Source organism: Trachinotus anak, unplaced genomic scaffold (assembly GCF_046630095.1).
Source record: "Trachinotus anak isolate AG129_WGS33_773 ecotype Australia unplaced genomic scaffold, CSIRO_AGI_Tana_v1 ptg000014l, whole genome shotgun sequence".
Lineage (NCBI taxonomy): Eukaryota > Metazoa > Chordata > Actinopteri > Carangiformes > Carangidae > Trachinotus > Trachinotus anak.
The window spans coordinates 7,643,088-7,670,846 of NW_027273865.1; the positions used below are offsets into that span (position 1 = coordinate 7,643,088).

General features: G+C 41.3%; 1 protein-coding gene across 1 annotated transcript; it reads left to right on the forward strand.

Moving 5' to 3' along the window:
* Positions 1–142: 142 nt before the first annotated feature.
* On the forward strand, positions 143–22,981 carry cog6 (component of oligomeric golgi complex 6). The gene is made up of 19 exons (XM_071496623.1): positions 143–348; positions 654–797; positions 1,403–1,474; positions 1,700–1,758; positions 8,629–8,740; positions 9,616–9,698; positions 9,967–10,037; positions 11,029–11,122; positions 12,206–12,334; positions 13,475–13,566; positions 14,418–14,482; positions 14,581–14,672; positions 15,012–15,129; positions 16,149–16,280; positions 16,451–16,618; positions 17,122–17,229; positions 19,040–19,093; positions 19,217–19,296; positions 22,067–22,981. The coding sequence occupies exons 1-19, from the start codon at positions 214–216 to the stop codon at positions 22,212–22,214; spliced, it is 1,956 nt and encodes a 651-aa protein (XP_071352724.1). The 5' UTR covers positions 143–213; the 3' UTR covers positions 22,215–22,981.
* The last annotated feature ends 4,778 nt before the right edge of the window (positions 22,982–27,759 follow it).

Consider the following 27,759-nt stretch of genomic DNA (forward strand, 5'->3'; position numbering starts at 1 on the left):
GTTAAATGAAGAAATGAGTAGTCTAGACTGTGAGCAATTATTATATTTGTGTGAAAGCAACAAAAAACTGACAACTTCAAGAGCAGAAGTAAATAACCCCATAGCGGAACCTTGTATCGTTCCTTCTCGGTAATCTTCACGCCGGCCGGACGTTGATTTCAGACGGACCAAAACATCTTTCAAGAAAAGTTGACGTGGAGGTGTCTGTCTACAATGGCTGAAATTAAAGTAGAAATATCCGCCGATAGCTCCGCCGTGATCCAGAATCCAAATGCGCCTTCTCAACCCAATAACCCGCTGTCAAGGAAGCTGAACAAAATACTGGAGACGAGGCTTGACAATGACAAGGTAAGTTGGAAGAGGTTAGCTTCTTGCTAGCTAGCTAACTGTTGCTAAATCTGCAAGCTAGCCGCGTTCCAGCTAGAAAAAAAGAAAGACACCGTAACAACGCCAACAAAAATATTGTAAATTTATAATATGTATTTAATAGTTAGCAGACTGCTGCCGTCGTGAAGTGAGTGTTGCGTAGACTCCGGTGTTGAGTCTTATTTGTAGCTCCCATCAGGAGCAGTTTACCTTGCCTGCTCTGCAATTGAGAAATGCAAGCTATGAAAAAATCCACTAACATTATAATGTCCTTTTCGTGGTTTCAGGAGATGCTGGAGGCTCTGAAGGCTCTGTCCGTGTTCTTCACTGAAAACAGTTTGCGCAGCAGGAGAAATCTTCGCGGTGACATAGAGAGACGGAGCTTGGCAATCAACGAGGAGTTCGCACAGATATTTAAAGAAGTAAAAGAGGTAAGATGCAGTGTTGCAATAACCGATTACTACCGATTATTTAAAACACAACTAAATTGTACAGATGGAAAAACCGACCTAGGCAAGACGAGGCAGTGATTTTGGGTGAGAAAACATTTCCAGACTGTTAAACAGGTGCACCTTTGAAGCAGATTGATGAAGAACCTTCGTTACTTTAAAGTTTGCGGTTTCTTTAAAAAAAAATAAAAAAATGAATTTAAAAAAAATGAAATGAAAGGTTTTACAGCTCCCAGAGGCAGATCTGGGAGCTGGTTCAGCAGATCTCATCTAGTAAAAATGCATATTTAATTGCAGGGAGTGAGATAAAAATGCTTTGATCCACATTAGTGTAAGTTTTTAGGGTGGGGTGTGTGGGATTCTTGCAACATCAAATTGCATTAGCAATCCCAGTTACAAAGACTGTAGTGGAAAATCTGTGATTCAAGTAGGCCACTTCTCAACATTTGTTTGAAACATTAGAATACTTTAACACAAACTGTATCATTACTGTTTCAAAATTCTGTCATGAGCATCTTTAACATACAGACATGCCTCTCCAGATCTGCCTCGGTGGCGCTTTAACTGTGAATCCACATTCTCCACAGGAGCTTGAAAGTGTTCATGAGGATGTCCAGGCCATGAGCACATGTTGTGAAGAAATGACCAACAGATTAAAGGTACGATGATCATCTCCATATGGCCATATATGTCACGTATCCTGTACATACAATTATTACATAAAGCTAAACTTTAAGAATGTATCAGTGTAGAGTTGGTATTAGAGTTGGTGTGGAACAAATGTTCACCGTTAATCACTTCATTTGAGTGATTTTATTAAAAGTTTTTAGAGAATGTAATGGTTGCTGGTAATATTTTCAAAAACAGTAACTTTTCTTCAACAGGCTGCCAAGGCGCAAACTCAAGACCTCATAGTAAAAACCAACAAGCTGCAGGGAGAAAAGTGAGTTCAATCTGAAAAATGAAAAGTGTGTGCGTGTGTGTGTGTAAGTTAACATATACATGTATATTTGAAATAAGGCTGACATAAATGTCCTGAAGAATAACAGTAGCAGTTTCAGTTACCTTTTTCTTTGAATGTCTTGGAATCCCACAAACTCTCTGACTTAGAAACTTCATGGACATTTCTAAAATAAATAATATGTTGCAGTTAATAGTTTACATATTCACTGTGACTTTTTTCCAGAGTCAGATACCCAGAGTGACCAGAAAAGTAGTAACTGCCCAGTGTAATGTAATCCACTACACACTAATTATTACTGCCTTTGGGAAACACATCATTCTAATTGTTAAACGGTGGTAGACTGGGCATCAGAAAGGTTTTTATTCATGTCTACTGAAACATAAGGTATTTTCGTATTTGACTGCATTATACTGTAAGATTTTTATGATAGTTCACTCCATAAATCTGGTGGACAACATGTTATTTCTTTTACTATAACACTATACCTTGTTGAAATAAGTGAACACCCAGAAAACAAAAACCTTTTATGTCTGTTTATTATCAAGCTGTTACAATGCATTACATCAAACAAGTGTTGTACTGATCATTGTTTAGTCTAATACAAGTGTTGCAGTGAACGTCAGTCTGTAAGATCAACCATAAACTGCTGTTCCTACCACAAGTTGTTTCTCAACCTGAATGTAACTAAATTGTCACCAAACTGTAAAGTAAGGCCATATGACGAGGCTGCCACGCTGAACTTTTAAACTGCCATCTCAGAATGTCAGGAAGATCATGGAGATAGGATGGCAACTTTACTCTGAATTATCTGCAGAAATTTCCCACCGCCATTTCTACCCTTATCTGCTCAGAAGCTACAAGTCATTTTGGAAACTTGTCACATACGTAGCTGATAGGCATCTTCATCAGTCCAAAGTTAGACACCATAATTTCACTCTCCCTGGTGTTTCATTTCCACTGAGAAATTACATTTTTTTTTCTGTTCAGGCAAGTCCCCGGGCAAATAGCACTTCAATCAAAGCACAAGGCAGGAACAACATGGTCCACTTTGCAAGTCTTAAGCTTTTACTGAGTACATGGTGTATGGAAATCAAGGCCTGGCTAAATATGCTAGCACTTCCTTATTTGTCAGTCAAAGGAGATTTTTCAGTTCAATTAGAACTGAGCCACTGAATTAAAAACTACACACTGATAATTTAAAAATATTTGTACAAATAAAGACATGACCTGCCAAGTTAAAACATTAATACTTTGAAGAGTAGCTTTCTGCGGCGGTGAAATGCTGCTTCTCTTTACTGTCAGAAGTTGGAGAGATTTGGTGCAGGAGGACCTGGCAAGCACATTTTTGATGAGGAGAGATGAATGATTCATGTGGTTGATGAATATTTCTCTTGCAGTTGTCTATTTGCATAAGGAGGGCAGCAATCATCTTTAACGGAGCTTTATTTGTTTTATTCGTCGTGTCCTGGGAAGATACACATCAAAGTGTTTCCTGTTTATGCTGCACGACTCCCTGATCTTATTAGGCCACACTATTACAACTGGAGAGAAGCCCATCAGGGTGTTCTTATATTTGAATGCATGCATTGAGATTTGCTGACAACACATATTAAGAGCCTTCAGATATGCAGATCCAGTACATACAGCTCACCATGACATGAAATAATGAGTGGAGTCAGGTCTTTCAGATGTTTCTTGGGTTCTCTCCCACTCTTGGAACACTGATGGATGTTTGTTGTTTGTTTTTTTTTTTTTTTTTTTGGTTGTAAGCCTGCCACTAAAATTAATCAAGGTATCTATGAATTTGGCTGGCAGAGTGTTGACAGGGGTGTGAAAATAAAACACCCGTTCCTGTTTGCTGATAGCTTGGGGGGTTGGAGTGGGGGTTCATTAGCATTTGTGGCGGCTGTGACCTCGGTGCTCGGTGACCTTGTGAGTTGACACGGAGGCAGGGGCACGGGCAAAGATAATGTAGATTTCTGGCAAAAGACACTGCTGACAGCTGTGATGTACCGCCGCAATTCCATGCTCCACTGGCACAGCTTCAGGACCTGCTTGACAAAAAGGTGACAGGAGACAGTGAGATTGTACAGTTCTGAATGTGAGAGCAGTGAAAGACACCAGTGGGGATAAAGCCACCAGTGAACATGTGCAGGCAATGAATTAATAAAAGTCGTAACGCTTTGTGCAGGGGCCTTGTTGAAGGTAAGTGGTCAGAGGTTTTACATGAATGCCCTTCTGAGTGGCCTCGTGCCTTGTCTTTTTTTTTTTGCCTTGCATAGTGGTCCCATTGGGACCTGCTGTCCGTCTGTGTGACATTTTCATTCGCAGAACCACAATGACCCCACAGCCAGATGGGAAAGTGTCTGCACGCTGGGCTTTGACCTTGTCTATAGCAATTTTGTCTTAGAAGAGCTGCCAAGGAAAGTGTGCACGCAAGCTGTCCTCCTTCAGCCACCCACCAGTCAGCCCACTGCACACCACACCACTCCAGTCTTCTCAGTCAGATCTATTTCAGGTCACACAATCCTCTGCGGTCCCAGGCCACTGTCTTTTTTTTTTTTTGCATGTGTCTCGTGTTGACACTTATTATAGCCAGGCAAAGATTTGCAGCATAATCTCACATTTTGTGCTTGCAGGGCAGCTCTGCTGAGAGAGTAGAGTCAAAGCTCTGCTGATGCTCCTGATGTGTATTTACCCGCCACAGTGGACCTGTCCTGAACTGTTTGCTATGTTATCTGCCACTGGCACTGTGTCATTTGTCAGCGTTAATGAAACTGAAAGGAACAGCGGATTGCTTACAGTGTGCAGAAGCAAAGGTTGGAGGCCTGAGCCAATGAGAGCAGGCGACCTGTATTTGTCCGCCGGCTTTCAGACACGCTGCTCTTTTGTTCTGGGCTGGTGCTTTTCAAAGGCATTGTCAGCAAGAGCACTTAAATGGGTGTTGTGTGTTGTTCCGTAATGAAACGGTACGCTGCCCACCTGTCCTGCGCCGTGTGATCTTTGCATTAGCGTGACGTGTTATCACGCCGAACAAGTTGAGACACCTCACGAACGGATGTTTGTGTGGACTTTGACCTCATGAGCAGCTGGAGCTGAAAGGGGGCTAGACTGTTCAGTTCCCCCAGCTATTTCTGAGCCGCTCAGGCAGCTACAGCAGGCCTACATGGCTGCACGCCAAAGTGCGACGTATTTAAATTTAGTAACCACAACCAAAATTTGCCTGCATTTGGCTTCTGGCAGCCACTCATTTCCCACAGTAATTTCCTACAGCACATAATGCATAATCAGACACGAAGCTCTGTGATTCATTCAGTTTTGTGTCCTGAAAGTAAAGAAAATGTTCTCAGTAGGACTTCTATGTAGGTCATTAATAAATCAAGAGCTCTGAAACCCTTACAAGAACAATAAGGAACATCAGTGTGTAGATGACAACCTGTGTAAAATGACACTTGAGCCTTATTAATGCTCAGCTGGCTGCTAATGAGGGTATGGCTGTGAATTTGCCTTTGTGTTGTCTGATGTGACTGGCTGAGACTGCGCTCTGTGATCACTGGCACGTGGCTAACTAACAGCTTTGTGAATGCCAAATTTCCACACAAGCCTTTGAAATGGCCCCTAATAGATTTTAATGGATAATCGACCCACATGGTTTACAACGCAGGAGGGGGTTGGACGTTCGCTTGTTGATCTCCTTGCCATTCATTCTGCATGATCACCGGTCAGTTTTCAAAATAAAACGATGAAAGATGCAAATCTCCTCATAGAAGTAACATATTTAAGTCTGCTACTTTTACACTGGATAGAGAGCTAGATGAATGTTGGTCACTGTGGGTCACTCTCAGTTTCCCAAACATTGTGCTGCACTATTGGCCCGGCTCTTTGAGGTAATTGAGTAGGTGCTGGTAATTCCAGTGTTTCAGTTTGACGAAGCTGTTTATGAGATTGTGCTGTGTTATGTTGCTCAAATGATTTTTGTGCTCGAACAGACAAAATCATTTGGGCCTTGTTGAGAAATCTGAGCACGCACACAAACAGACACAAACAAAGAGACGCACTGCTGACACTGTAACTTGTCTCCATCCCATCACCTATCATTATGTGACCCGGATCTAATTTAACATTGCGCTTTTTGTTTGGATTTAGAAAAGCCTTCCGTCGTCGAGTTCATTTTCCTTGGAACCACACAACCGGAGTCTCTGCACACTTTTGCTTCTACAGTGTGACACTGCCACACACACTCAAATATGTTGCCTCTCTCTGGTATTCGGTAATTGCAGTCTGGAGAAGAATGTGTCATGTCCTGACAGCGCTGTAGACAACGAACCTGCTGCTCCATTGTTCCCCTGCTCTCCTTTGCTCTGCTGCCACGGCTCCCAGAAAACCTGCAGTGCTCAGCCTGTGCGGGCGCGTGCAGCCCGTGTCTTTGTTGTGATTTACATTCTGGAGGAAAAAATTCTGTCACTCTTGGCGTGGACATGAAAAATTGGGGGCATTTCTTATCTTCTACAGGTTAATCTGTTTCAGAGTTTTCCATGTGAGAACTCTTTTCTCTCTTCTTCTTCTCTCTCTCATGTTGTGGAGTTCAACATGTCCATAGACAGAAACCTTAATCAGCGAGGGACTGAGAGCAATTGCTGCCTTAAAATGAATCTCATGAGGTCATATTTTTGACATGGGAAGTAAGTAAAATGATATAATAGCCAGTCGCATGGTTTAACTTTCGGCCTCTCTTATAAATTTGTGAGTGGGTCATTTAGTCAACTTGCTTCATTGACCACGGCTTCATTTGAATCCACTGGCTGTTGGTAGACACGCAGTCTGCAGCTTAACTGCTTCATGAATCAGATTCCAACATGTGGGATGTAAAATGTGACCGATGAAATAAGAAAATTAGGATCATCGGGTGGCCAATCAGTTTTTTGTCCTATCAGATTGGTATGTGGGACATTGATTTTCCAAGATTCAATATTGTGTGTGTTTGTGCGCCTTTTTTTAAAAAAAAAAATTTCTTTCCTCTTAGTAAGATAGTAACACAACAACATTTAATGATCCACAGTGTCTCTCTACAGAACAGATGATCCAATTAGATTTTTGTAAAAGCTTGCTGCATAGATTTGCATATTAGTGATAAAATCGTCTTTCTTGAGACGACTGTAGCTCATCCCTCCACAAGAGTTCACAGACTTCATATTAATGTCCCTCATGTTTGTGTGAATTACACGCATGTTCCAGTGGAAATAGTTTCTCTAATTTATGCATCGTTCAGTTTAATTGATGATCTCATTAGCATAGCTTGTTGTTTTATATATATCATTGTAATTGTGTTGGGATGTCAGGTGGCCCGAGCGCCTGTTGTTTTAATTTGTTATCCCTCGGTAGCGTGATGTGTTCTCTCTTTCTCCAACCAATTCTCATTCAGTTTTCTCTATTTTTGAAGTTCAGTGTGTTTCTGTACAGGCATGTTCAGGACTTGGCAGCGACAAAATACTTCTAATACACAAATATCACTGACTTCTGCTATATTAATTAAATAATCTGCTGATTTTATGACTGACTAAAAGATTGCTTTTGAGAATCTCCCACTGAAAGCATGAACCCCGAAAGGTGTTTTTTAGGTAAAGCTGAGGTTGTTGTGTCTTTGTCAAATGAAAAATGTATTGTCTTAATTGCCACTGTGTAGGATTTCGACGATATTGCCAGATTGCTCAAATTAAATTTTTAAAGTATGCCACCCAAGCCTTTCTGTGTGAGGAATTCAAGGCTGTGGTGCAGCCAAGTTGTCCTCTTCGTGTGTTGCAACAAAATCTGACTTCACAAAACACGTAAAGGGCAAAGACACCTCGAGGTCCTGTGTGTGTGTGTGTGTGTGTGTGTGAGGCTCAGCACAGAGAAATGCTAAATCATAGAATCCTGTAACAGATTTACAGCCCTTTACTTTCAGCTGACTGAGCTCTGGTAATAGCTGTGTGAGTGACAATGGTCAGATAATGTTGTGTTCCTCTGCTCCACCAAAACAACCTGGTGATTTACTGATCCTGCCTCGCCTCCACATAGAGGGAGCGAATATAGATGAGGTGGTTTGGACGGATCAGACGGGGACAGAGGGAGGACTCGCTGTTGTTCTGCTATCCCATGACAGAGTTCCCTGTTTGACTGGGGCGGTTGCCATGGTCACTATTGTGTTGAGACATTTATAGTGACACGGATAGAGATCACTCTGCTGTTATTGATAGTGACAAAACCTGGCCAGTATCCGGCTCCGTGTTCTTTGTTTCTCTTGTCTTCCTGTCTTTCTTTTCTGAATGCTGCACATGATATCTTTACTCTGCGTCCCACCCTGTTGTCTCACTGTGTGCAAAGGTGTGTGTCTGTGTGTGTGCGCATGTGTGTGTGTGTGTGTGTGTGCGCTTGTGTGAGAGGAGTATGACTGCCATCTGCTGTAGGACTTTGAACATTACAGCTTGTTGACAGCATGCATTATTTTTAAAGTGAAATAAGGGAATAACGTATTGTTGCAGTCAACACTGACAGTTCTTTTTATCTGCACAGTGAGAAAACACAAGGGGATGACAAAATATTGTGATAAAACTACATGATGAAAGACAGAAGGAAAAATATGAACACTGTTGTGAGATAAAAGTCCTCAAGGGCCCTGAAGACAGAGAAAAGAAATCATGATGACAGCCGAACTAACAAAAAAACTAATTAACAAAGAATTATGAAAAGAAAGTAATTCTTTATGATAGATATATATATATATATACACACACACACACACACACATATATATATTAAAGGGCAACAATGACAAGTGAAGGAAATTACCATTTATCTCTTTCCCCTCAGTCACCGCCTGGAGGTGAGAGCACAGGTTGCTCAGGCGTTCCTTGCCAAGTTCCAGCTATCTCATGATGAGATGGCCACACTGCGAAGGGCTCGGGATGCACCCATTACTGAGGTAATTTAAATCATAATCTATGCTAATGAATGAAATCATGTTAAAAAAAAAAAAAAAATGTCCCGCTTATTGCTGTTAAGAAGACCCTTCATTATACCTCCTTTGCTTGTTTTCACTAAATCGAATAAAGCCGCCCCCATGTGTGATGTTTAGATAGCATGTTGGGGTCTGGAATCACAGGTGTGATGTGTAACACTACTGCATTGGTGTCACTTTGGCTCTGTGACTACCTCCACTACCAGCTTAAAGGCAAAACAACAACTTCCATGTTCATACCTTTTACACAGAGGTGGAATAACGGTGCAACACACCCGCCTTGAACAGGCTGTCTAAAAGGGGCATACACGTACTGTATGTTTCTTGCTGACTTGTTGCTTTTATCGTCAGTTTTTTGCTTGAGATGCTCCATTATCTCGATCCCTTAGTTGAAGGGTGACCCATCCACTGACTCTGCTGCCACAGTAACTAATAAGTTGTAAGATGTGATAATATCTAGATCTAATATTATAAAGATATTAGATCCATTAACTAAAGTGATTTTTAGCTGATTTTTACCTTTTATGACCTCCCCATGACTTTGTACTGTGTACCAACTTTTAAGCATGTTAAAAATAAATCTAAATGATCTAAAGAAAAAAACCACTCTTTTATTACATGGTTATGATATGCACATACATAATTTTGCATGTCAAATACCACCGTACATCTGTCAGATTCATTCTTTCAGTATTCCTTGTTCACACCAGTAAACTTTTTTGTTTTTTTACCAAAGCTGTAATTTTTTGGTCTTTTTCCATGAATGTATATTGACTTATTTGATGAAATCTGTCACCTATACCCCACTTTATCCATTTATGTGTCGTTCATTTTCCCAGGATTTCTTCAGAGCGCTCAGCCGAGTGAAGCACATCCACGAGGATGTGAAAATCCTCTTGCGAACCAACCAGCAAACTGCAGGGTAAGGTTCACATCTGACTTCATAGTGTTAGTCTGTGCTCCACGTCCTCTGACAGAATGAGAACAAAAAAAAAAACACAAGAGTGTCTTTTATGGTGATTTTATTCTCCTTTTTAAATTCATGGCCTTTATTTTGAGCCGGAGAGGTGGAACAGTTAAGTAGGAGAAAAACATCCAGGTCGGGTATTTATGTCACTGTCAGGGATCTGACACTATGCTGCAGGTCATGAGTATGTAATGTGTGGTCTTGGTTTGTGTGCTTGTTCCAGGTTAGAGATCATGGAGCAGATGGCCGTGTTACAGGAGACATCATATGAGCAGCTCTACCGCTGGGCTCAGAGTGAGTACAGTACACAGAGTTAATACCACAAGCGCACCGAGGGATAAAACTGAATGACCATGACTCTCCTTGCACACGGCCTCCATACTGAACTTTGGTGTTGTGCTGTCAAAGACAGACAATTAAGCCAGTGTATTTTGTAAAGTTTACTTCCATGTGTTTCCAAACAGTTGCTCCTGTGGGATGGATCTTTTAGTTTTTAGTCTTTATTTTTATTGGATATAGCAAAAGACAAAACTGTCACCATAAATATCCAGTAATGGAGGAGTCATTTGAGAATACATGTGACTCATAACCTCTGATGAATGCTAAGTTTTTGTCAGTGTTTTGTCATTGAAAATGGAAATGGAAATATACTATTTAGATCATAGAGACCTAATTTGTGTAATTATACAGTAACAAAATTGTGAGTTGCTCTACAGATTCTTATTTTGCTGTGGTTTAGATTTGCCAAAAGAACCAATTCCATAAATTTGGCAAGTGGAAGTTTGGTATTGGTCAAATGAAAGAGCTCTAAGTTCTTATGATGTTTTGCAATTTCTCTGCATGTTGCAGAAGTTTGTTTATTTTGTGAATGGTCTCTTTCTTTACATGCATTAGTCAGACATTTGTGGGAGGGGGGGATTACATTTTAGCAAAAATATTATTGCCCATTCTGTGAAGAAGACATGCACTTGTCATAAGGTCCAACAAAAGTGGAGTGTGTTGGCCCATTTTCTCCATAGTGTGGAAGATTGGCCACTGCCTGTTCATTGTTTGTATTGTCTGAAGCATAAGCGAACCAACTGACTTCTTAGTAAAAGCTCATGGGAAAATATGAATTTTCTTGGTGCTCTGATTTTCTTCTTGCTGACAGGGTTGCCATGGTCAAAAACATTTAGCAACAATGAATGGATCGTAACACAAAGACAGCCATCAGATGATGGTGTCTTACTCATATACATGTTATATAGACTATATTTCTTGTCCTGTTTTCCCTCTTTCTACATAGATGAATGCAGGGGACTGACCCAGGAGACGTGTGATATCAGTCCCGTGCTGACTCAAGCCATGGAGGCCCTACAGGACCGACCCGTCCTTTACAAGTAACATTTAAACACACGCTCACAAACAGAAATGTATTTATCTGAATAAATTACCATAAGCTCTGTCCCTTCATCTGTCTTTCCATTCCAGGCAGTGTTTAGTAAGAGCGCTAACCACAAGTAGAAGTCAGCTTGTGCAGCTTGTGTAGTGTCTGATATCAAAGGGGCTGTTTGAATCTAACATGCTTGTTAAATTCAGAATGATGTGGCAGTTATAAGGCTTCGTGTTTCACTCCGCTGCTGTCTTCAGTGGGCACTCGCAGGTGAATTGTGAGTTTATGGCTGAGGAGATTCTTGTCTCAAACAAAGAGGTTCTTGATTAGAAAGCAACAGAACAAACAGCCTGAAGCAGCAGAAAATGTCAACGCCATCCAGCCAGCAGTACAAATGACAGATCCACAAAATCAATCACTGTCAAGATTCATCATGAACAATCAGCATTATAACAAGCTACGGCCAACTGTTTCTGGCAAACACTGTGTAAGGATTACAACTTTTATGTGTATATTTAGCATGAATTAATGCAAATATATTCCCTCTGAGTTTTATAAAAATGCTCAAAAAAGACTGATTTGAATAATTTTAAGTTTTATTTTTTTATTGTTTCTCATGCTCTACATGTTGCAGATTTCCCAAAGCTTCCTGAGTTTAACTTTGTACCCAAAAAACAAAACAACACAATGGAACATTTCACACGTTAGCCCGAGATATGTTTTCATGGCTGACCCTCCTCCTGTCACTCTGCATTCTCGGAAATGCACCTGTCTCGGTGCCCAGAAAGTGTCCAAGGTCGTGCACTGGCTGGGGATGTTTAGGCTGAGAGAGCGGAGACCGATGTTCCCGGAATCTTAATTCAGCGCTATCTTGTGTTTAGTCTGTCACAGAGTCTGCCACCGCCAAGTAATCAAAACAACCTCAAACTCTTTCCTTCTGGAAAAGCTGCCTGCATTGTTGATGCATTTCAGCGACTGACCTCCAACGCACAGTCTGCACGAAAAAACACTGTGACCACCGTCTTCTCACATGAGGTTTTGGATGTTGAACGTTGCCCACTCTCTCTCTCTCTCTCCTCCGTTTGGTCAGGTACACTCTGGATGAGTTTGGGACCGCTCGCAGGTGTGCGGTGGTCCGAGGCTTCATCGACGCTCTCACCCGTGGCGGGCCAGGAGGAACTCCCCGCCCCATAGAGATGCATTCACATGACCCCATGAGGTAATCAACCCTGTTGCAATATGACGCTGCTTTCTCAAATCCCATTTAAGAGCTCAATATTGTCAAAAACCAAAAGGAAACTTCACTTCTGATGGGAATTTAGCTATTTTTCCGTATACCCAGGGTTGGAGAAACTCTGCATTAATTTCGAAGGTGTGCTGAGTAATGAGTTCAGTGTAGCTTAGCTCAATTAAAGGACATCTGCAGAATCAAAGAAAATCTCCCCTTAAAAATATGAACACGTACATTTATGCATCTCAAAAGATGAAAGGCTTGTCGAACTGAACCACAAGTTTTAATTTATGTATTTCATTCACTTTTATCTAAGAAATTAGATTCTATCAAACCTTTTTCCTGTTTGTGCTCATACCCAGAGCTGATGAATAGTAGTACTTTATTTATATATATATTTTGTAGAAAAGAAAAAAAAGTAGTTCCAGCTGGTTTGCAGTTATTAGGATTTTGCATGAACTCGTCAAAACATTTCTAGTGATTGCAAATTTAAACTGTCCGAATTTTTCCAGGCTAAACTCGCTATTTAGCAGAACTTGAAACTACACACAAACATTCAAATGGATACTACCGGGAAAACTAAAATAAATATTCTACAGTGTTTGTGTTGTACGGTTGTAAAGATCACATTTCATGCGCTGATTATCATGATCCCAAATTCAAAATGATGTTAAATGTCTATTTTGTCAAGTAGTGTGTGAGTGTGTCTGTGTTTCCTGCTGTGCCACATTCTCGTCCCTCTTCCTCCAGTGCCCAGGAGCTAAATGGGAGATTTTCTCAGAATACAAGCCATGTGGAACACAAAATCACCTCCACTTTATAGGAGGCATCAGCAATTCTGAGAACATCAAGTTCTTTCTCACCTCCCTATGTCCTCACACTCTGTCACACGCTCACAAACACACGCGCACACACAGGCTTACACATAATAATTCAAGTTTAACCTTGCTGTTTTCCCCTGTTATGTAACACCAAAAGCTGCGTGTGTTTGTGTGTGTGTGTGTGAGGGGAGTGAAACACGATGACCTGTGCCTCGTTGTAGCTGTGGTCGTGGCGGGGTAAGATTAGCCCTCGGGTGGCCCCTCAGTGGCGTGCTGGTTAATACAGCCTGTTTTGTCGCTCTTTCAGGTATGTTGGGGACATGCTGGCCTGGCTGCACCAAGCCACAGCTTCAGAGAAAGAGCATCTAGAAGCTCTGCTGAAACAAGTCACTCTGCAAGGTATGATGCCTCCTTAATGCTAATTACACAGTGTGCAAGGCTCCATCATCTCCGGTTCATGCCGCACTTTAAAATTAGAAACAATCACATACATTTTAATCTTATGCTTATTGGAAAAGTCTGCTTTGTTTGTTTTTTTTATGTGGTGCATTTTACAAGTAAACCAGGGTCTGTAAACAAATGTCACATGGACTCACAAGTTGTTGTTTATTGGACAGAGTTTGTGAAATCAGCCATTCAATGAGGTTGAATATGTTGGCAACAGTTAGAGAGTATGAACAAATCAAATTCTTGTACATTTTGTTCAGCCTGATGAACTAATCCTGTGCTTGTTTCCCTAATTTGACTTCTTTGGTTCTTATAGCAGTGAAGAATGATGACAGCCCAGCGGCAGTGGAGACAGGGGGTTTGCTTTAAGTCCATTTTGTTAGGCGAAGATACGTCCAGGCCGTCAGATGTCAACATTTATCTCCTTTGTAGTAGTTTTCTGCTAATTGTGATTGTCATCTCACTCCTAACAAATCACATGAGAGCCGACTTGGAAAAAGTTTCAGCATTTTCCGGCTGTTGTCAGCGTGGTTATGTTGTGTCACTTGTAACCTGCCTAAACACAGTGACCAGTGAAAATAAATGTAAAAGTTTAAGTGAGCACGAATGTGTGAATGTATGCTCAGTCTAACACAGGGATGAATTAGGATTGTTGTGTCCCTATGTTACTCTCAGTTAGCTGCAGATTTATCCCAGTGCTGTATTCATTACTACTGTGCTAATATTCACGATACCCTCCAAACAGCTGATATGATCCCAAATAGTCCTGACTGTTATTTGTGTGTGTGTTCCTCTTTTGTCAGGTGTGGAGGAGAACATGCAGGAGGTGGTGGGACACATCACAGAGGGAGTCTGCAGGCCGCTGAAAGTGAGCAACCAAAACAGTTCAAGAAGCAATCAAATCAATCAAAAAAATTACTAATCAGCTGTGTTGAATGTATCATGTGCTGTGAATCTGTCCCTCAGGTTCGGATAGAACAGGTCATTGTGGCTGAGCCAGGAGCCGTGCTGCTTTACAAACTGTCCAACCTGCTGAAGTTTTACCACCACACCATCAGGTATTTTAGCTCACTCAGCAGCGTGGCAATAATTCGCAATGAGTTAACAGCTGAAAGTCATTTGTAGAGCAAAACATACCTAGGCTCCATTTCTGTAAATTTCAGATTTCTATGTTTTATTGTAAACAGAGTAGCTTTGTGTTTTGCACTGTCGGTTGGACAAAACAAGGAATTTCAAGAAGCCAATTTGGGCTATTGAAGCTCGTGATGAGCAGTTTTTGCTATATTTTGACATTTTAAAATTCAATTAGACAATGAATTTGAAAAAAAAAAAAAGAGAATTGATTATCTAAATGATCACAGTATGCAGCCTTATTGACTTGTCTGATCTTTGTCCAGCTCTATTATCGGGACCAGTGTGGCCTCATTGCTCATCACTATGGAGGAAATGCACATCCTCAGCAAAAAGATGTTTTTCAACAGCCTGAGCCTTCATGCAAGCAGACTCATGGACAAGGTAGAGTAAGAGGATATTCCACAATATTGTTCTAGTTTCTTCTCTGCTGTCCACCTGATGTCATTTGCATGTGTGATGTATTTTGAGTCGGTTGTTGTACCGTTTACGTGTAAAAAAAAAAAAATTAAGTTTATCTTTCAGCAAAAATTCTCTAAATCCTTAATAATCAAAAATGAGAACAAATCGCGTCCAAGTTGAGTGGCCATAACAAAATCTCCATAAATGGCGAGAGATCACGTCAGAGTAAGTGACTGCAGACATTACCATCACCTAAGGAAAGAGATAGAGGAAGAAGCCTTGTTTTTTAAAATAGAGACAGTTCGCAATGTTCTTTCATAAAAACGCTTAAATGCCAGTGCAGAAGTTCAGTTTTACACCCTGCGGACACACACTGTGTATTTCAGCTCTGCGTCGAAACCCTCAAAGACAACAAGGCTATTTCTGAAGCACTTATGCTTGTAAACAGTTTCAAGCTGCCGGCCGCAGCATCGAAATGGCGCTCGCTGCCAAAAAACACCAAACTTGTTACTGTTTAGTTAAATTGGCATCCAAATATACCTCAGCACGAGCAGGAGCTCTTCCACATTACATGCTCGCTGTTGAGTGATCAATAGCAGTTACAAGAATTGTCCCTGTAGCTTGGTGTTAATCAAATTGGAGGCCCTCAGGGTTTTGGTGTCAATTCCAGCTAATGCCATGAACACAGCCTTCTCATAATTTGCTCGATTAGGTGGACAAAGGTGACCAGGCTCAGTTCTGTGTTGTATATCCAGAGGCCAATGAAATCAAAACCCTCTTCATTAAAAAGCTGTACTGAATCTGAACAAGTGGAGGCTCAGAGCAGCAGCAGGGAGCAGTTGTATATTCAGTGTCTCGTGTTGCTCATCAGGGATGTTAAATGCTTTGATAATGCTGTGAGGACCACTTGTCTTTGTGAAAGCTGCAGCCCACACACAGCTAACCTCTGCGAGAATTACTTTGCTCCTTTGCTCCCTCTACTACGCTTTGTCTTCTTACAGGTGGAGCTGCCTCCTGCAGACCTGGGACCTACAGCCTCCCTCACTCAAACGCTGTCCCTCCTCAGGGAGGTGCTGGCCTCCCACGACTCCTCAGTGGTTCCTCTGGATGCCCGCCAGGCTGACTTTGCCCAGGTAAGAACACATTTCTACAATATGATCAGATTGAGAGAAAGGCCGATCTGTTGCTGTTTCAGTTCAGTCTATGAGCTTTAAACGTGTCAATATTTGTTCTATCGCCTGTTCATAAAAGCCGCTTCTATTCAGTCATCTTATAAGGATCTGTCTTACCTTCTCTCCCCCAGGTGCTCTCTTGCATCTTGGATCCTCTCCTACAGTTGTGCACTGTGTCGGCCAGTAACCTCGGCACAGCTGACATGGCCACCTACATGGTCAACTCACTGTATGTCATGAAGACAACGCTGGCTCTCTTTGAGTTTACTGACAAGAGACTTGAGATGCTCGAGTTCCAGGTTTGCCTTCATTATAAACAGTTATCAACAAATTACAATATGTGTCATGTCTTAAATGCCTGTTTGTATTTAATTACAATTAGTCAAGGTCATGACAACATAACACACCTTAGTGGCACAAGACAAACTGAGTCATGAAACATAAATATTATCCATCGTGATTGCTCAGCTTACAGTCACCACATTGTCTGTGCATCAGGGTATTGTTCATTTAAAAAACAGTTAATTATTCTTTTTTTCTTTCATTAAAACCCATAGAGCCCAAATCTTTTATTAAAAAGATTTAATTTGCTGTCTCATAGAAGGGTGTGCGTCATGTATTGTTGTTCAGTGCGCCATCTATCCCTCTATTTTTAGCACATCTTTTGTAATCGAGCACCACAAGAGCTCCTGTAGAAGTTTCATTATCAATAGCACAGTGATTCTCCATTAACCACAAGTACCACTGGCTCACAATGCAGGCTCGGGCTGGATTTTAAATCACTCTCTCCCACATTTTCTAGATCGAGGCTCACCTTGACACTCTGATCAACGAGCAGGCGTCCTATGTGCTGACCAGAGCCGGACTGAGTTATATCTACAACTGTGTCCAGCAGCACAGTGCTGAACAGGTCTCACATGGAGCATTCAACCACACTCTCACATGCACTCACTCGTGAAGTTATAGAACACTGGATTTTTTTTTTTTTTTGTAATTCTCACATCCCTGCTGTTACACTCCCTAATGGTCCTCTTTTTATATTATACAGGCCATAACAGTATTGTTTACACTACCTAATTGGGCTTTACAATAGCTATCGCTATGGTTACCACATGACCAATGTCTTTATTAGCTATAATAGCATTTCTGTCAGATTTTCAGATGAGGAAAGGGCAGACAGAGGAAGATCATATTATGCTCTATTAGAATATATTACCTTGTGCAGAAGTGTCCTGTGCAGATGAGAGAGCTGATGCCCTGGAGCCTTCCTCCGTCTTTCTAACACACTTTGCCACTGGCCTGACTGAGACCCATAGTTGTGGTTTAGCATGTGAGTCTTGAAACCCTGGGTCATGTCAGGACACACCACACCCTGCTGCTGCTGCAGCTCAGTGCGAAGCTCAATCAAGAGCTGTCATTCTTCTGCAGACTACGTCTCTCCTCGGGTGGCCTGTCTTGGTTTTTCCTTAAATAGTCCTCTGTTTGAAAAGATTAAGTCTGGCTGTCTACACTCAACAGCATCCCAGATGTCAATGACTGACAAGAATCCCCAAGTTTATTTTAGACTCTTCAGGTTTACTTTTACTATCTGTTTAACATTTTATCCCTGTAATTTTCTGTGATACATCAGATGAACAAGTCAGAAGCTAGAAAACAGTGATTAAAGCAACACTGTTCACAGGCTAGCAGCTAGCGAGTTTGTAGGCTCATGGCGTGTTGGTTAATGTGCCCACATCCCCATAAAATCACTCCAGGCACTGCAAAGTTGCTTTGACCCTTGCACTGCCTTCTGTTTGCTGCTTTTAATGTTAGCAATTTAGGCGTTTAAGCTTTACTTAATGTTGTCATTCTGGATAATCAGTGTGGGCTAATTGCCTTAAAGGTACCTGCTGTAGTGTTCTCAAAGTCACTCATGTATTTACTCTGTCTAGTTAACGCCAAGATTTAGGGAGGGAACGTCTCCTGTTCACAGTTAACGCTCACATGGCCAAGTTCAGTTTTCTAAAAATGCTGAATTAAATTAGATTCTCACTAAGTCTCTTCAGTGGCATTAATTAGTGCTGAATTATAAACCACAGCTATCAAATCACAAACATTATGAATCTGTTAAATGTACTGTTTTCACACTTTTCAGTATATGAGTAGTCTGAATCTCACATGATTAAACCGTAGATCGACAACAGCCCATGACATCAAAGCGATGTTGAACCAATCAGATATTTGAAGAGTGAGCCAGCATGAGAAGGGAAGTGTTTTGTAGTTATCAAGAAACATGTGGCGTTTTATTATCATACAGATCATAGATCATATTTTCCAGCCCTCATGTAAACCATCTTTTTGTTTCATTAGAAGTAGAAAGGAGTAAGCCGCGCACATGATGATGTGTGCTTTGGTTTTTTTTGTTTGTTTTTTTTAATAAACCTTCTCATAAACTTCCTCCTAAACCAAAGAAAAAGAAATGATCCTTGTTATAGGCTAAGGTGGCCGGAGTAACATCACTCACTCAGGCATCACTGTGTCCCTCCCTTCATCCATTTTTAGCATCTGCTGAGAGTAATGTATACAGATAACACAGGAAGAAACCTGCTGTGTGCAGACATGAATTAATGAAGGTCCACAGTTACCTGACCTTTGCTCAGGTCTGAGATTCAACATTGCCGCTGTTCAAACACTGTGACCTTGAGTTGGATTCTAAGCTGATGTTCACTTGTCTGTCTCAGGGTGCTCTGTCCCTCCTCCCCAGCATGGACAGCTCTTCTGTTAAAGCAGCAATGGTGAGTTACACCTCATGTGTTTGTACACCTTATCTTCCTGCAGGGAATAATAAACTGTCATTTAATTATGGTGTTTCTGTGTGACTTATCACCTGCTGTGAAACTCTCTCCCACAAACACCAGGTCCAGTTTGATCGGTATTTGTCGTCGCCAGACACTCTTGTGGTGCCGCAGCTCAACTTCCTGCTCAGTGCGGCCATCAAGTGAGTTCCTGTCCCTAATCATGAGAGTAGCTCTCTCTGAGTCTTGCATGTAGTCAGGCATCTAGTTAAATGTTTACCATCATCATCGCAGGGTAAAGAGCATATTCAGAGTGATAAAAATAGAACGGGAGCTCTGACCGAATAATGTTCAACATTCATTAGTTTCCCCGATGTAATATGATCATTACTGCATTCCAAACAAAACACTCGACTAAATGCACAGCGAGTTTGGATGCTAAATTGCTGAAGCCACCAACACAGCGAGAGAGTGGTCCACGGGACTGCCTATGTTTGTCTTACTGATCAGAAAATGCACATGCTTTTAGCTCAATCCAGCTGCTACATTTGAGGGCTCTTTCTATGAGTCACGTTTACTGGGAAGTGCAGCAGGCTTGAGGAGCACTCTGTACCTCAGGTTAATGTTCCCTATTAATGGACATGGGAGGACTGATGGGCAGGACGCCATTAATTAGCTTCTGGTCCATTTCTCACTCACACTCATTCCCTGAAATCATTTCTCCTCTTTGTCTTTTTCTCTCTCTCTCTCTCCCACTATCTCTCACGTCTGCTTCTCTGCTCACCTAGATACACAAAAAACACCCGCCAGCACTCTGAAAACACTCTTGGAGTGCACAAATAATGGGAATGTGCTCTTAGATTCCCTTCGTTTCAAATTTCATGTTAGTGCACTTGGTGTGGAGTGAGGTGTTATACACAGCACTGTGGTTCTGTGCTCTCTGTGGGCCAATTAAAAATATGGATCTCAAGAGCCTGAGTGGGATTCAACTGAGGTGCTCCCACTGTGTCGTTGAGTCCTCTCACTGGGCTCCTCTGGTCCAACTGCTGCATCCTCCATTCATACTCCACTGCAAGAAATATGAGTCACACTATATCCTTCTCTTCAACTTCATATGTTTGGTTTTTCTATGATAAAACAGTATATACATACATCATACTTTGAAACCACAATGATAAATGAAATCAAAAGAAGCAGAACAAGAGATGTTTCTGATGAAGTTTTTTTTTTACTTTATAAATCAGTCTTGCCTAAAAGTAAATGTCAAAGAAAACAGAAATAAACTGAAATAAAATGTGAATATTTTTTTTCAAATTGTAATCAGTTTAAATTGTCAGAAAACAGTGGCCATCACAGTATCTTAGAGCACCAAGCATTTCAAAGACATTATAAACCAAAAAACATACATGCTCCAAATGTGTGTTTCTTCTTCTCCTAAACGAACCATTCCCACTGAAACCTTTATGAAACCTTTGGTTTAAATCTGCTGATCACATCCGACAGCAGCAGCAGCAGCACATGGATGGAGAATGGCAGGTAAAAGAACATATTTAAGGATCAGCTATAGAAAATACATTTTACTGTTCTGAGCTGTGATCTGATAAAGAGATACAACTGAAAATATTACACAACCTTCATTGCACACTGACATTGAGAGGCAGGCTTGGTCTGAGCTCTAGATGTAATAAATGCAATTCAGTAATTGTCACATATGTTGATACAGTGGGGTCCATCAGTCTGAGATCACTTCAGGGAAGTGGCCTCAGACTTGTTTTGGAGAGAAGTGAAAGATGAAGTGGCACCTGGATTGGATGTGACTTGGAGCTATCACCTCTTCAGTGTGTTTTGGCCAGTGCAACCAGAGCATTATATTTATTAAAATATATAGTCAGAACGACTAGTTCTCTAAGCACATAACTGCTCTGGACCAGAAGGAGGTAGGGAGAATACTCCCTACACACTTGTCGAGGGATTTATGAAGATATGGTAACTAGTCTTGGACATAGTGGACCCCTCTGGAGTGGACTTCATTCTACCTGATTAACAACTTTGGATCTGACTACAGCATACCCTAGTAAATTGAGTGTTTATGTCAGCCTGGTTCTGTGTTTGTCTGTCTGTGTGTTTGTCTGTCTGTGTGTTTATGTGTGTATGTGTTTTGTATCGTGTTTGTAAAGTTGTGACTCCTGCTGTTTGTACATCTTGTTAAGGAAGTTCAAAAACAGTTATGTGTATATTCAAAACTGGAAGTATATGTAATCGTTGCCAGACCCTCGATATAAAATGTCATGTTTTTTTTCGACCAATAGTCCAAAACACCCAAATATTCAATTCAATTTAATACAGCGAAAGACCAAGCAATGCAGCAAGTTCTCATATTTGAGATCTTCAAACCGTTAAATATGTGGTATGACTTAAATAATTCATGTATTATCAAAGTAGCTGCAATTTTGTTTCAGCTGACTAATCTGTTAATCAACTAATCGTCGCAGCTCCAAAAGAAAACAACAAAAATCCAGATGAAAACAAAGACGTATCTTTATTGCATAAATATCCTCAGAAAGTAAAATTAGAAGAAGAGCACTTCACATGTTCCAGATGGTTGACAGATGTTTACAAGTGTGTCATTTAAAGAGTCTTTTCTTTGCCAAATGTGTTGCTGAGGCTGACACCTGATGCTGGGGCATTAATGCTGTAATATGTATCCATAGATGGCAGTGTGCACCACATACTGCCACTCTTTGTTTTCACTCAGCAGGGGCACACAATGGTCACTGAACAAAAAAAAAAGTAATTAGGACAAATCCTTACTCATGGCTGATTTATTTCAGCTCTTGAGCGGTGACTAATTACAGTATAGCCCTGGGTGTCTGATTTAGGTTAGAAATGCTGAAACTTAAAAGGCCACTGGTTCACTTCTGCCTTTTTGTCTTTTGAATATAAAAACCTGAAGCATTTTATCTGTCTGTGCAGGGAGCAGATTTTCCGTCAGTCGACAGAGCTGGTGTGCAGAGCCTATGGAGAGGTTTACACAGCGCTGACCAACCCAGCTAACGGCTACAAAGACCCAGAGAACCTGCTGCCCAGATCCCCTCAGCAGGTTCAGACCTTGCTGTCCTGAGAGACACTTTTGTCACACCTGGTCGATCTCCAAAGCACCCAGCGTGCCACAGCCTGCAGGTTATTTAAAGAGCTGTGTAATTTGTACAGTATAATAACACAAATGTATATAAAAGTAGTTGTTAAGGTGGGGTTCTTTGTGGGAAATGTGGGATGTGGGTCACTGACCTCAGAGAGAGACATGTCTGTATATAGAGCTTCCTGTGCACAGGGAGGAACAAACATTATATGTATATGATCCTTTTACTTTCACTGCTGCAGGCGGAAGACTTGTTCTTCTCTCTGTAAAGCTCACGTGTCTCCTTCTTTGTCTGCTTTCACACCATGTGCTCTGTTTGGTGTCCATAATTGTAAAAAACAATGTCTTTTTATTGAAAACACTGACCATTGTATAAAACAAAAGGGATACACTAAATTAATGATGCTTGTCTTATTTTTCCACACTTAAAAGTGGTTGGGAAAAATTCAGCCACAAGAAGAACCTCAGAGGCTTCAGCACAAACGCTGTGTTTATTTTAATCTCAACTGTTTTGAGCTGTCGGGATAAAATGGAAAGTCTGTCTTACCATCTCGTTTGGCTTTTCAAACAATGTCTGCCATGCTGACTAAGATATGAAAACAAGACTATAATGAGACCGGATTTAGTCATTTACCATAAATTCTACCTTTAAATGAATCTTTGGCCATTTAAAAGTCATTATGGTGTTGTCAGGAGGGGTAAATGTTTTTCTTCTCTATTGCCACAGCATTAAACCCATTATGAGCTAACCTTTCTCACCATGTGTTGTCTTTTACACATAATACACCTTGTCTTGTGATGTGTTAGTTCATGAAAATGTTTCTCTAGGTAATTCAGTGGTGACTGGGACAAAGTAATGTAGCGCTGACTGTTGACACACTCCTTAAAAAACTTAAAAGGTTTCACAAAGATAATCTTCAGCTTTTATAAATTGAGATCTACAGAATCCAAAAATTTTGGGTTCAGTATCTTGCCCGTGGACATTTCAACACTCGACTAGAGGAGCCGGAGATGAAACCACCCACCTTCTGATTGGTGGACGACCTGCTCTACCTCCTGAACCACAGCCTTCCCAAAGTATTGGACACAAGCGACATCATGGTGTGTGTATAATATCTGAAAATCTGACACGACCCAGCCCACGTAATCCCTGCTAAAACACTGCCGAAACAGTGGAGATAAAGTGAACATTGATCCTGTCTGTTGTAATGGTCTCAGGCCTGAGGCAGCATTTCATTTCTGCTATCTGACATCAAGGTTCATGGCAGCAGGCCTGATCTTGGCAGCACTGCCAGCACTGAGTCCCAGGATTTCCCCAGCTCACCGGATGTTACTCGGATATCGTTGGCCAGGACATTGAGTACTGGGAATAAATGGAATTCCACAAAGTTCAGCATCTGGACGGCACTCTTAAGTCCTTTAAATAGACCGGCTCTCTCTTCCAGTTCTGCTTGGCTCCGGTCTGATACAAGCTGGATTCTTGAGTGTTTTTACTCAGCACTCTCTGGCATAAAGTGGGATGATGTTTGAAAAGCAAGATTATTGAATAACAACACACAGGGCGCACCCTCACAAACTGACCAGCACATCAGTTGTGCGTGGATACATGTGGGTCTGCACAGCTCAGCACATGAGGGCTTTTTCCTGCCAGTGGTCGTATTAATGAGTTAGCAGATGTGAGAGGTGATGGAGTCACCACTTAGAGGCAGGTAGTGGTGAGCAGGGTGGCAAACATTCGTCCCATCATTTGCTCCACATGACAGCGGTCGTCAGGCTTTTGCCTGCTGAAGCATGAGACCAGCAGGAATCTGGGTTAAAGGATAATAGCAGCAATATTGAGTTTTTTTTGGGTTTTTTTTTTTTTTTGCATCTTGCACTCCACTGGCTGGCGGTAAATGGCAATCCACAGCTGACAACTTGAGTCTTATGTATTGCCTCAGCAGAAAATTAGAAAGAAAGAATGACTCAAACGAATGCGCTGTGGTAATCACACGTCTTACTGCATGCTTATTGCAATAATGTTGCTCTTTCTTCACGTTTTTACTTAGAAATGTCATGTGCTGCTTCCTGACTTGGACATGACTCATCTTCTCCTCGAAGCAGGACTTGGTAACTAGGAAGAGAAGGTTTTTTTGGCTACAACATAGTGATGCGTTTTTACTGATTCATTTAGATCATGAAAACAACTCCAAATATTTGATTTCTGTAGCGCATGTGACGATATCTTCCTGGCTTCAGTGTGAATTGTAGAAACTGCTGTGAGGTCATGAAGTTGCACGTTACCTGGTGTATTTCACAGTGTGAAGTGGTTGGGGAGGTGTTTCTGATCAAGTCTAAATGTAGATATCTAACATCTAACTAAATTTTGAATGGTAGTCAAGCACAAGACCACAAGCACAAGACCGACTGTCTGTTAACTTTTAAATTTGATTTTATCAGCTTCTGGCAAGCATCTGGCAAGCTTCTGGATCAAAAGCATGTTTTCACAGTTATAAAATCTTGTGCTGCCGTAGACATGAGTTTTTTCTAGCTTTGCAGTTACAGATTATTACTCCAGATGATTGTGTGGAAAAAGAGGAAATACGCGGATAAAACGCTGTCGTCTGCATACATATGGGAAACTTGCTTTATTAAGTGACAAATCCTGACATCGGGTTAGTTCAGTTTTCTGTGAAGATCTCAGGTCTACTGTCACTGCTGTCAACTTCCACTCGAACAATTCACATCTATGAATAGCAAAACACTGTGTATGGAGGAGGAAGGACGGGAGATTTATATAGTGAGTAGGACAACTCAACCATCCACACTGGTTACCGCAGATGATCTAAAATGACAAAACAGCAGCCTCGGGGGACTTTAAAACACTCTGAGCTTTAAAAAAAAACAAAAATCTTTATAACTACAGGTATATTTCTTTACCAGGAATGCTGTGGCTGAGGCTAAATGCCTACTTCTACTTTCCAGCAGTAATCTTCCCACACAGATAACGTCCTGTCCGATAGCAAGTTAGGAAATCAGTGACGAGATAATGGACTTTGTGCCACTAAAGGGCAAAGTAAGAACACTCTAAGGCGTGCAGTGTTAATGTGTTATCTGTTTTGATTAGGCTCTTCATTTCACAAACTGTGCTGTACTGTGCCGATCATGAACATCTGCTTCACGCCCTGCCCCCTTGTTAAACATTGAACGCAATCTTTCCGCAAGAGGAGATGTGTTTATCCCTGGAAATCGAGTTGTTGTCATTATGTGGTCTTTAGACAACACTTTGTTTCTGGATTTCAACACCTCAGCCAAATTCTTGGTTTAATTAAGCCACTCATCTCTCTCACGCCTCATATTTCTTATTAGGCCCATTAGAAAAATTAGACATTATTTAAGCTCTATCCATCTTATTATGAAGCTCAAACATCTCCTGCCTCATATCAGAGCAGCTCGTAATTATTTTCTCCACATTGCTTTTGTTATTTGGAGAGGTTACCTCATGTCAAACCCTTCTCTCTTTGACGGCTATTATGTAATTTGTCTATTAGCACAGGAAGGGAGACACTGTGAAGTACTGACCTGAAACACAAGTGCACAGTAATTAATTTTCCTTTCTGATTCTCTGCTGTTCCCATCATCCTAATCAGCATTTCATTCGGTGCACCCGACACACAACACAGGGCTTCAGAAACTTCGAAACCGCCTCAAAAAAAAAAACAAAAAAAAAAAATGCAGCATTTGCTGCTCGTGATTTTTGACACATCCTGTAAGGCACAGTTGTGAATGCACGTCCATCTGACACTGCTGTTGACAGGCATACTCCCTGGCTGACCAGATGTACATCCAGGTGGCCTGATAAACCAAGCATAGCAGAGACGCTATCAACACAGTGTTTGGATAGTTGTGGGATGAGAGGAGCGCACAGACATTACTGGCTCTCTCCGGCCAAAGATTAGCCAATGATGGAGCTGCTTTGCCCTCACACTGTTGGAAAAGGTTGGACCCCCCGATGGTGCCCCAGAATGCTGGTACAGTATTGCGTGTGGCTGCAATACTTCATTGTGTAAGCTTTTCCTCCCAGCAGAAACATGTTTGCTTTTGCTGGTATGAACACTTTGTACAGAGTCCTGGGCCAAACACAAGCACGTTCAGTAATTTCCGAATTGTGTCACTAATGACCAGATTTATCCTGTGTTGTTGTTGGATTTTAGTCTCACATGAAAAACTCTTTGCCCTTTTTTAAATTCCTGCATGAAAATGAATTCTTTTCCAAAGTCTTCTAGTGAAGCTTTTTTTTTTTTAAAACAAGTGATCGTCAGATGTGTATTTATTTCACTTGTTTACCATGATTATGAATGAATATTATAAACTGAAGAAGACTTTTTTTTTTGCCAAACATTTTGAAGATGACCAGGTTTGACACCAGCAAACGACCAAATCCATGAACCTGAGAGACAGACAGACCTGTTCACACTAACAGAATAGAGGACAAGAACATGTAACAAATTCACCGTGACTAATGCCTGTGTGAGTAATCCAACATGCTGTCAATCATTACTCACACAGAGAGCACTGTCTCCACTCTCACTGGTCTGAATGTGGCCGTGCTGTGCGCTTCTTCAAAGCATAGTCCCGTGACTCCCATCCTGAGGCGAAAGAACAGGGCACAGTTGTGTGTGTGTGTGTGTGTGTGTGTTTGTGTATGTGTGCAGGAGTGAAAGAGAGGCAGGAGTGTTGTCGCCAGGGTCACGGCCAAAGACCCGGTCACCCCCACTTTCATGTGTCCCAGCTCAGGGACAGTAAACGAACACAGGACTGTGAGCACAAGCTACGACTGAATTACACACGGCTGTGTTTTGAAGCTGTGATGCAACAACAAGAGGCTGCAAAGCCAGTCACTGATGGCAACATCCGCACTGCTTCTGTCCTCCGTCGCTGTTGTGTTAGATAAAAGTTGAGCATCTGTATCTCATCCCCATATCAGTTACACGACCTCTCTATATTTATGGTAAACAGGGGAGATCAATGATTTAGTCTCTATCTCACATCTACTGTGTTAATTCTTGCTTAATTAAAATGTTCACCCCTTCAACCGCTTGAAGGCAAATTGCCTCTCAGTGCTTTTATTTTTGGGAACCCTAGAACAAGTAGAATCACATAATTGCATTTATGAGGAGCCTAAACACAGTTTTGAGGTCGTAGAGGCTGCCAGTTCTGGTGAGTTCTTGGTGAGTCATTAATTTACTTGGTTATGGTGCTTTGGTTATGAGGCTCTGAGCCTCTCTTCTGATTGGCTGGCTGTTGATCTGAGTGATCAAATAAAAATATTGCAGATTTTAGGTAAACACTCAGAGAAACCAAATCCTCCAGGGCTGGATGGTGGTCATGGCTAAGAGCGATGACTTTGTTGTGACATCATAATGTTACAGAAGTCCTGACATCTTGTTTTGAGTCACAGTTTCTGAGTACAGGCTGTATGCCTTTCTCTGTGGACTGAGCACTTTTATACTTTCACAGTATTAATATAGAACCTAGACCTGCTTTA

Coding starts and splice junctions, on each gene's coding strand:
- cog6 (XM_071496623.1), top strand. CDS start 214: ATGGCTGAAATTAAAGTAGAAATATCCGCCGATAGCTCCGCCGTGATC. Junction 9,699..9,966: donor ACCAACCAGCAAACTGCAGG/GTAAGGTTCACA, acceptor TGCTTGTTCCAG/GTTAGAGATCATGGAGCAGA. Junction 15,130..16,148: donor CAAGCAGACTCATGGACAAG/GTAGAGTAAGAG, acceptor GTCTTCTTACAG/GTGGAGCTGCCTCCTGCAGA.